Consider the following 11,292-nt stretch of genomic DNA (forward strand, 5'->3'; position numbering starts at 1 on the left):
ACAGCCACCCTTCCATTTGAATTAGTGACTTGCTTATCAGTCACTCAGTATGGTTTACCAGAACCTATTGAAGGCTAGAGGCTTACCCAACAGCCACCCTTCCACTTGAATTAGTGACTCGTTTGTCGGTCACTCAGCATGGTTTATCGGAATCTCAAGTGTTGCGACACTCATCTGATTAGGATTGACTTGATAGTCCTCCAATCAGAAGACCAGGATTTCTTATCCTGGATACCCCAGCATTTATTGGAATTCATTTGCATGCTGAATAGAGCTATGATTGCTAGGCACGCCAGATATGATTTGATATCATGATATGACTGTTTATGAGCATATGAGTTTTCTTGCTGGGCTTTGGCTCCCGGGTGCTTTGTGGTGCAGGTAAAGGCAAAAGGAAGCTGGACCATCCTTGAGTTGGAGAGCTTAGGTGATGACGTGTACATATGCAGCTGCTCGACCAATACTTGGGCGAGGTTTGAAAGTGGAACTAGGGCTGAATCCTGTTTTGCCGCTTAGAACGACCTGCTGTAAACACTTTCTTGTAATAAACTCTTAATTTATATTTTTGGGATCCCAATGTATACAGTAAACGTTCTAATGAAATGTTATATCTTAACCAAAGTTTTTAACCCCTAAACCGCTAATCATACTTAGTTACACGTTTATGGCCAAACGACCCGATTAGCGGGTTTAGCACTGTTTGCAATATGCACTGTAGCGGTCCCTGGAGTTGGGGCGTTACAGGTTTAGTCATGATTAATATGACAAAGACCGCTTTGATCCTATATGGATATGGTTGATGGACGAGATTGTTAAATAATACCTTTATATGATAGCAAATTTTGAGCTCATAAGGTTGTACATTTATAAGGAAACATATGTTGCCCAAGTGGGAGATTGTTGGATTAAAATCCTATTTTATGGGCACATATGTATAATGTATAATGCTATTATAAAGTGTGATATAAATTAAGTGACCAATTATGTTATAAATATCATAGGGTATTAAAGTGTCATTGATTTAATGTGTAGAAACAGGAAAGTGAATTTTTAATTTTATAATGGGCAAAATTGGAAATCACTAATTATAAATTAGGGTTGTGGTCCCCTATATATATGTATTATTCTATTCTGTCTGTAATCCCATTAACAGAAAAGAAAAGAGAGACTATTCTCTCATAGAGATACATATTATATAGGAAGATCTAAACCCTCTGTGTAATCTCCAACAATGGCCTCAGGTTAGTGCTTCCGCTCTTGTGTTAATATTCTTCTTTAATTTAGCAAAGTATCTATAGAATTATGATTTAGGATTTCTCATATATGCATTTATAATAACATGATTTTGGACTATGTGTTGGAGATTATTGTTTATTCATGTTATTTGAGTGTATTAGAAATTCTAACACTAACCATTCAGAATTGAGATTGAATTGAGCAATGATCAACTATATGATATGACTAGAATAGATAATAACGGTATGTTTACTTATCTTATCAACTGTCAATATCGGTCCAGTCCGATGTAACAAATACATCCGATCTTATCTACTTTGCTAATGTTCTGGCAAGAACATAACACTGTAATGCGTAAGTAGATTATATCGTAGATTGGCAAGTCAGTGTAAATCCTGTGCACTGACTAATCTTAGGACTAACTTATTTTGAACATACAATCATATTTATATTCCACTGTGATTACATCACTATAAATAAGATTAGCTGTATGCTCGGGATTTAATAAAAATTTATATTAAACAAATAATCATGAAAATAAAACATGTGAGCAAAGTGATTGACCAAGTCAAAAAATGATTTTTATTCATTTATTGATAATAAAATGAGATTACAAAGAATTTGAGTTTTAATTAGGGCATAAAACCTCAAGATGTATGAGTCCTTGACTTTGGTGTTAGGCAGTTGCCTTTTAATAAAATCTTCGTTTCTTTAAAAAAAAAATTATAATAATATTTTATAACATTTAAATTTATTTTAATTTAACTATTAAATATCTAGTATTGTATTATATATTATTATAATAGTGATATTTTATAGTATTTAAATTTAAATTTACATTAATATAATTATTAAATATTTAGTTTTGTATTAAATATTATTATAATAATGATATTTTATAATATTTAAATTTATATAAATATTTTTTTAATTAGTTTGATAAGTATATTACGTTAAATATTTAAAATATTAAATTAAAGTTAAAAAAACCGTTAATACATAAAACAAAAAAAATCTTTAAATACACACATTTTATATATGGAGAATAAATATGGAATTCGTTCAGTAATATTTATTGTTTTCAGTAATTGGTTTATTAGACTTATTAAGATTAACTTTTTATTTCACTCCATCAAGATCTCTTCATAACTATACTCTTTATATAAGACCATATAATTATATATTAAAAATAAGTTTTATTAACAAAAAATAATATTTTATTTTTTATTAGTTGTAAATGGAAATAAAATCCTTAGCTAATAATTTTTTATGGATATTTATGGCAGTTTGTAAATAGCATACTCAATATTTTCTTTTAGCGGTAAAGTACTTAGTAAAATAATAATTCTGTTAGTTTAAGTTCATTATACTCTATTAGTGTTGATTGGATCATCAATTGAAACATCTCATAAATATTTTAAAAAAATATATTAGAATTTGAAAAAAGAAATTTAAAATAAAAATTAATAAAAACAATTTTTAAAAAAAATATTTAATTCATCGCTCCCTCCTTCCTCTCTCCATTAAGAAACCCAAAAACGATATTCATTTTGTTATATTCTTCATCAACATCATCATTATCCTACCATAACCAATTCACGAGTTCTATCAAACTCATCCTTGAGCCCAGATGAATATAAAGCACAAATTATATTCAACCAAAATAGACAGATTGAACAAACTCATAATCACAAAGAAAAAAAAATCAATCTCAAAAACACAATTCACAACCTGCTGCAGGCTTGCAGCCTCCGCCCTTGCTGGCTCTGACCACATCAAGTCCCTGTCACCCGCCTACACCGCTGCATCGACCCAACCAAGTATTCGTCGTCCTTCGTTTGCGTCAACCCAGGCCAACCCTCATTGTCCTCCACCATCCGTGTTGTCGTCCGCTCGCATCAAACCAGGCCGATCCTCATCATCCTCCATTCGTCAACTTGGTGTTGTTGTTCAGCTTTAGGGGTGGGGATGGGCAAATCTAGAGTCGCAGCCATTTTTCTTCAGATTAGGGGGATCCCAAGGGTGGGCAAATTTGGGAGGCGCGACCATTTCTCTTTAGATCATGGGGGTCCCAAAAGTGGGAAGATCTTGCTTCATTTTTCTTTCTATGATGCTTGCTCAATAGTTACAATCAAAGGAAAAAAATTGAAGAAGAAGATGAAGATTGGGAAAGACGAACTAGATAAAGAGATTAATTAAATATTTGTTATTCTTTTTTATTTTTATTATTTTAAATTGATTTTTTATTTTTTTTTTCAAATTTAAAATTAATATTACTATTTTACTATATTTTATCCGCTAAAAAAAATTGGGTGTATACATATTGCAAATCACAAACATTAGCTATTTTTACCGCAAATATCACTAATTTTTATAAATCTCATTTTAATGTAATTTGTGCCATGATTCTATATAAATTGCAAAAGAATAATGTTATGTTACGATTACAATTAAAATAAAAATAAAATGAATATAGAGATACTATACTGTATATATAGAAAACTTAATGGTCATTCTAAAAAATTAATGCCATTAAATTTTGACGGTCTGGTCTTATAAGATTTTTGGGTAGAGAAGTAGAGAGGTTCTAAACATAAAGATATTAGGGGATTTTAAAAATAATTAAATAAAGACATCATTTTAGAGTCTTTAGACACATTTATAAGCGACTTTATTGGTAAATGAATTAATTATAAAAACAACTTTACAAGTAAGAGGAAAAAAATATGAAACTCTCAAAAGTAACACAGAAAAATGGAACACCAGATGCACCTACTGAATAATCCTCAGACTTTGCCACTCAATTATCTATCAATTCATCTTTATTCCCCGCTTTAAAGTCCATTTATTTACTTTTATTGTTGGGCAATACAACCAAACAAGAAGAAATCCAAAGAAGAGCTTTGCTTTCCTAGTCAAAGCATATTTTGTAAGATGTAAAACGGACAAATTTGCTTTTGTAGAAGTAAATCTAAGGAAATTTTCTTCTTGAAGAAGAATATCAGCAGCTACCACATCAAGATCACCACATCCAAATATATGACCTCTGCCATTAATTAGGCAAATTTACGGCACCAAGGCAAATCTAAGGCAATGAAGAAATCTTCAAGGTTCAACCACATATATGACCTCTGCCATCCATGATAGCGTTCAGTTCAAGTGCATGTAATTAGTTTTGATAAAAACTGCATTTGTTCAAAAATAAATAATATAATTGGAGGAGTTTGGAAATAACTACTAATGTTGTTATTTTATATTTTAGAAAAGACTAGTAGTGTTATTGAGTATAGCCATTTTATGATTTTAATGTTTATAACCTCCAACTAAACTTTTAATGAATACTTTACCAAGAGTATTTAGAAAGAAGTTCATTGTAAGAAGCAAATATTTTGGTATTATATTTTTCCTCAAATATCTAGTTACATTTTTTTAAAAGACAAAGCGTTTTATTGTATGACATGTGCGGAATAAGTTTTAGAACCTTCAAAAAATTGAATTGATTATAGAAACATGAGTTTAATTAGTTGATTTATGTTTCTTATTTCATTCAAGAATGTATTAAATAATTGATTAAATCAATCAATATAAATTTAAATGCAAAGTTAATAATGATTTGCATCTTAATTTTAGAATTGGATCATTCTAATTATGAAAATAATTATTAAAATTATTGTTTAAGACTCAACACTAATAGTTTGTATTTACTTGACTTAAATTTATTTATGAAATGGAATATTATAAAGAAAACAAAAACGAAAAAGGTAAAATAAACCCAAGTTTGTTCCAAAGTTGGTACTTAATTATTATTATTTCAAAACTAAAATAACTAAAAAGTGTATGTTAAATCTATAACCACCTCATAAAATTTTACAAGAGTTTTATTATATATTCTCAACAAGTGAATCCTTACAAGTCAAATTAACAAGAGAATTTCACACCATGACAAAATGGATTTTGAGATGAGTAGTTTACATAAATATGGGAAAAATATATATAGTTTCTAAATTTATGGGAAAAAAAATAATTATACAAAATATGGTAAGTTTTGGAAAAAAAAAAGTTTAAAATATAGTAATTCCATAAAATATAAAAAAAAAATTACCATATACTTAATTACTCTCTCTGTTTTCAGTAAACCACTTAGATTACCATAATTTTTCTACTGTTTTTTTATTTTCTTCTAACAACTAACGGAGAAAAAGTGAGATTATTAAAATATATACTTACCCAACATGTCTTTCATCAACTTGTATATTTTATTTTCTTTCTTTTATTTTCTTTTTCTCTTATTTAATTTTCTGGGAAAGTGAGAGGAAAAGTAAGAGAGAGAAAGGTATGAAGAGGTCACCTTCTTCGTCTTGTTCTTCTTCCTCTTCCTCCTCATGCGTGGAGCTTGAAATTGTTCAGGTCCAATCCGAGAAACCGAAGGTGAAACGTGCCAAGAAAGAGAATATTGGTCCAATTTCTGAACAACTCTTTCTCTCTTTTTTTCTCTCCCTCTTATATCCAGATTTGAGTATAACTTCAAGTTGATGATTCCAATAGTCCCATACTTAGAGTTGAATCAAAATCAAAAGATATTTCTATATATATATACATCTTCTTTTTCTTCTTCTCAATTCTTTCTTCTTCTTCTTCTGTATTTCTTATTCTTTTCTGTACTGCATATTTGATTTTTTTTTGTTTTTTTTTTCTTCTAAATCTGTTTAAGTAACCAGGTACCATGACACTTAATTCATTTTATTCATATCTGATTTTTTCCTTCATATTTTATTTTTCTAGGTTTTTTTTTCCAAATCTGTTTTAGTAACCAGGTACCATGACACCTGATTCATTTTATTCATATCTGATTTTTTTTAGACCTAACTGTAACCAGTTACAATAACGATTTATTTAGATTATTTTGTTTAGATTTGATTTTGTTTTCACACCTGACTAAGTAACCAGGTACCATGGCAATTGGTTCTTTTTTTTAGATTTGATTTTTTTTCAAACATCGCTGTAACCGGTTATGATCATGGTCAGTTAAGTAACTGGTTACCACCGCAACTGTCTTTGTTTTTTTCATTTTTTTTTCAGACCTAGTTGTAACCAGTTACCTTCAAGATCAATTTAGTTTATTTTTTTTCATATCAGTTTTTTTTTGCCAAATCTGTTTAAGTAACCAGGTACCATGACGCCTGATTCATATCTGATTTTTTTTAGACCTATGAGTAACCAGTTACGATAACGATTAATTTAGATTCTTTTGTTTAGATTTGATTTTGTTTTTACACTTTACTAAGTAACCAGGTACCATAGCCATTGGTTTTTTTTTTTAGATTTGATTTTTTTTTCAAACCTCGCTGTAACCAGTTACCATATCTTCCTACTAAGCTTTGAGCCTCTCAGCCATTTTTTCTTCTCCTCATTCTTCAGTAGTTTAATTCATCCCCCATCCTCTTCACAAAACCTCCATTAAAATTCCTTTCTTTTTACTCAATTCAATATATACATATATATATATACATATATTTTTTCCACAGATAGATCTAATCTAATCTTAGCTAGATGTTACTAACAACCAAAACCAGTAGCTAAAAGATGTCTCCAGTACTCAGTGAAGTTCTTCTTTCTGGGTATATGATAAGCTCCAGCCCCAGATCTAGCCTTGCCCTTCGCCAACCTTCCTAGATTTTTGCATCGCGAGCATCACGATACCATGACCATGCCTGAGCGCCTCTGCTTGCCCGTCGACGGAGATCGACATCTGCCTTGGAGCTTGCTGCAATATTGACGATGCAAGAAGAAGAAGAAGAAGAAGAAGAGGAAAAGGCGTACAAGAAAGAAACGTGGAAAAGGAATCACAAATTGATTTTCATTTTAGGCTTTAAGTTTAATTAAATTGTTTTATTAAGTTGTCATGGAGTCTGAGTGGTCCTTTGTCAGTCTTTCTCTGTGTGGCAGGTCAAGGAAGAAATAGATTAAAATATTTTATCAAATATAAATAATAAAAATTAACACAAATAGATTAAAATTATAAAAATAATCTCAAAATAATAAAAAATAAGTACTAAAAAAAGTATAAAAGATAAAATATGGTATACAAATAAAGTTTTACAAAAATATGGAAAAAAAACTCCCATAAAAATGTAAATAAAAAAAATATGCCATAAAAAACTTTCAAAAAAAAAACTGCCATATTTTTTAAAGTTTATAAAAAATTCTCATATTTGGTGTAATTTCCTCTTTTGAGATTCGTATCTTTTAAACAAAAATAAACAAATTAATATAGCTCATTTTATTTATGAAATTACAAGTGAAATCATCGTTCTCAATTCCCAAAACCACATTGTCACTTCCCACATTCAAACACACAAGCAACTGCCATTTTTCGTAATGTTACAAGATCCAGTGTGTCATTTTCATTTTTTTCTTTGGGCCTAATTAACGAAGATTTAGAAAAAATAATTAGAAATGATTTTTAGGCCCATACTTCTCGGCCCGCTCATCGATCCACTCCCTCATGTCCTTCAACACAAGATTAGCGTTCTCGTCAGTCTCCCCTTGTATTAACGAGTGGTACATCCCATCGTAGATCTTCAAACTCTTGTCCGCACTGGATGCTTTCTCATACAACAGCTTGGACGACGAAGGACACGTCACCCCGTCATCAGTACCATGAACAGTCAGAAACGGTGCCGTTACTTTAGAGAAATTATCCTGTATGTACTGGCACACCCTAGCCAACTCTCTCATAGTCCCCACCCTAGGGGGACCGGTGTACCTCCTTGGATTTGAGGCTATGATCTTAAGCTTCTCGGGGTCCTTTATCGATTTTCCAACCATTTTCTTGTCAGGCAGAGCGGCCCACGTGTCAGCCAAACCGAAGAGCAGACCGTAGAGGAACAATCTCACCTTGCTGGGCTTCATGTCCTCAGGCATAACGAAAAGTGGGGCCGAGAAGATCACCCCAGTCCACGCGTCGGGATCCGATTGGAAGTACATGAGCATGGTGGCGGCGCCTCCCATGGACTCGCCGAAGAGAAAAGCGGGAAGGTCCTTGTACGGCTCGCTACGGCGAACGTGGAGGAAGAAGGATAAAGATGTAGCTGCGACCTTCTCCATGTCACCGAGGTAACCACGGAGACCGTCGGATCGGCCGTGGCCGAGGAGATCAGCGGTGAAGACGGCGTAGCCCCAGGTTGCGTAGGTGATGCAGATCTTCTGGAAGAGCCAGCCGGCGTCGGAGCCGTAGCCGTGGGTCATGTAGACGGAGCCTTTGAGTTTGGGACAATCCAAGGGAAGGAAGCTCTGGGTGAAGATCTGGCCGTTGGGTGTTTCGAAGTAGGATTTGGTGTTGCATACTCCTTGGGAGGTGTAGTACTCCTCCTCCGGCATGTCACCCCAGAAATTCGGTGGCGCTTGGGACGCCATGGCTTCTGAATTCCAAGATTGAGAGAAAGAGAAGGAAAGAGAGAATGAGATGGAGGTTGATCAGTTCAGGGACGTAAGAGCTGAGATTAGGCTTGATGACATAAACGATGGCTGGCTTTGGTGGGGTCCATTGGAGTTGGTGATATGATAATTTAAGTTTATCTTTTTATTTGTTTCAATATATTCTGTAAATTAAAACAAAAAACAAAAAGAAAAGGTTTATAGGAATAGAAAGGGAGTTGGTGAGGTGTAGAGGTTGGTGGACGGACAATGCGGCTCCACTACTCCACCAGAAGAATCATGGGTCCACCACCACCATCGAAGGTTGGTGAGATGTGTACTAGCTACTACTATTGCTATTTTTTTAAAAATGAATGAAAAAAAAATTATTTAATTTGTTGATTAGCCTTTAGATATGAAGAAAGAAACAAATGAGAGGAGAAAGAGTTGACTTTGACTGCGCCTTATTTAGGCCTTTCGCGCTTCATTATTCACACTAATACGACTGCTCGATTCAACCACTTTTGTATGACTGTAACTGGGGGAGGAAAGAAAAAAAATGTCATTGCTTACTTTCCAGATTAGGTGACCTATTAAGAAATAATGATATCTTCAAAACCTCGAAAATAATGATATATTGTCATTGATATAGACACGATGAGATCAAATACAAATTAGGAAAATGTCGAAATATGGTAATTTATTAATTCTCAAGAATTTGTTTTCCTATTTCTTTCTTGATGACTTGATGTCCAATTTTGGAGCGGAAATTTGAGTTTTAATGCAATAAGTGACTACATTTAAAAAATACTATATCACTATATAACTATCGTTTTGGTGCTACTAATGACGTTACTACCCAAAATACCTTTGGCATAATTTTCCCTATCTTTTTCTCATAGTCTTCACTCTCTATCTCTTATGTTTTCCTTCTCTATCTCTCAAACTCTCGTACACACAAAAAAAGCCAGCCACCATTAATTTGCATTTCGGATCTAGGGGGAAGTTGTGAGTCATTTCAAGTCAAGAAACTTCATTTTGGATTTCGGATCTAGGGGAAAAAATCGTATGGGTAAGTATATATTTGTTATATGTAGTAAGGAAACTTGTATGGTTACATTACTTGTCTTATTTCGAACAGATTTGTGTATGCCTTCATGTTTTATTGCAATTTTTCACTGTCGGAATGAATTTTGGATACTCCGTGCGTTTTTTTATGGATTTTTTTCCTGCCTCGAAGAGTTTCGATGAAACTCGATAGGTCTCGATGTGTTGCGTGCATGCTAGCTCGATGGTCCTCGATGTGCCTCGATAGTGTTAGGATGTTAATACCTCGATTGTACTCGATAAAACTCGATAGGTGTATAAGAGTTTAATTGGATTATTTGTCTCGATAGTCCTCGATTGTACTCGATAAAACTCGATAGGTGTATAAGAATTTTATTGGATTGTTTGCCTCGATAGTCCTCGAATGTACTCGATAAGACTCGATATGTGTGACCTCAATAGGACTCAACATATAACGATAGAAATCGATATTTTCTGTTTTATGTTGTAGTTTAACTTTTTGACCTTTTTTTTTTGTTTTTTTGTTGCAGATTAAACTGTTTCCGTATTTGTTGCATTCAATGGTGTTTGGGAACTCAAAAATAGGGATTGGATTTTCAGAGATGCTGAAAATCAAGTTCTGCCCGTGGAGAATGGTGTGACATATGAGCAACTGCTTGACATTCTGTACGATGAGCTTGAAGTGGATAAATGTGTGCATGACTTGAAAATTGAGGTCTCGTACACATGCCTATCACAATCCGTCAAACCTACCATTATAAAAAATGATAGGCATGTGCGTGCATTCATTGGGTTAGCATCGAAATCTGTAGACAAGCTCATTCCTCTATGTGTGACATTGATTAAGAAGGGAGGTGTAAGAAATGCATCAACTTCTGCCAGCGTTAATAAAGAAGTTCGATTTGAAGAGAACATTTCTCCTCCATGTCATGGTTTCAAAGGAACTCAAGGTGACGTTGGAACATGTGTTCCCGAGACAAATCCAGATGTCATAGTCCATGATGATATCCCGGTTAGAGATCCGTCATATGTGCATGACACGGCGGAGTATGATCTCTATGGCAACGAACCTTATGTCAACGACGATCCTGTTGCTCATGCAACAGATCTTGGTGGGCCAGATGTTAGGGCGGATTTTCCAACACAGAGTTAAGATGTTATGGTAGATGAGGAGCGCAGAATAGAAGACTGGCAAACACCTGGGACCAGCAGTAGTCGTCCAGGTCCAAGTAGAACCGATGATAGTTTTAGATGGAGTTCTCCATTGGACTTAGGTGAAGATCGTAGCACATGGAGTGCTCCCATGTTCACCAAAGAGGATATAGAGGCCTCACATCAACATCATTCCTCAACCAGCAAAGCTTCAGGAGAATTGCACCTTGGGAAGTTCTTTCAGAACAAGCTTGAATTGAAAACCAAAGCATCCATATTTGCGATGAAGAATAATTTTGAGTTTATGGTGAAGAAATCTGGGACTGATGTGTGGTACATTACCTGCAAGGATCCTGATTGTGGTTAGAGATTGAGGGGTAAGAAAAAAATGCGATCTGAAATGTTCGAGATTACTGTATA

General features: G+C 33.6%; 1 protein-coding gene across 1 annotated transcript; it reads right to left on the minus strand.

Moving 5' to 3' along the window:
• Positions 1-7,495: 7,495 nt before the first annotated feature.
• On the minus strand, positions 7,496-8,855 carry LOC133796334 (caffeoylshikimate esterase). The gene has a single exon (XM_062233802.1). It carries the CDS (start codon positions 8,650-8,652, stop codon positions 7,687-7,689), a length of 966 nt encoding a protein of 321 aa, XP_062089786.1. The 5' UTR covers positions 8,653-8,855; the 3' UTR covers positions 7,496-7,686.
• Between the last annotated feature and the right edge of the window lie 2,437 nt (positions 8,856-11,292).

This window comes from Humulus lupulus, chromosome 8 (assembly GCF_963169125.1).
Source record: "Humulus lupulus chromosome 8, drHumLupu1.1, whole genome shotgun sequence".
NCBI lineage: Eukaryota > Viridiplantae > Streptophyta > Magnoliopsida > Rosales > Cannabaceae > Humulus > Humulus lupulus.

Bases quoted from the DNA above. Each gene is read 5' to 3' on its own strand.
- LOC133796334 (XM_062233802.1), bottom strand. From the start codon at position 8,652: ATGGCGTCCCAAGCGCCACCGAATTTCTGGGGTGACATGCCGGAGGAG.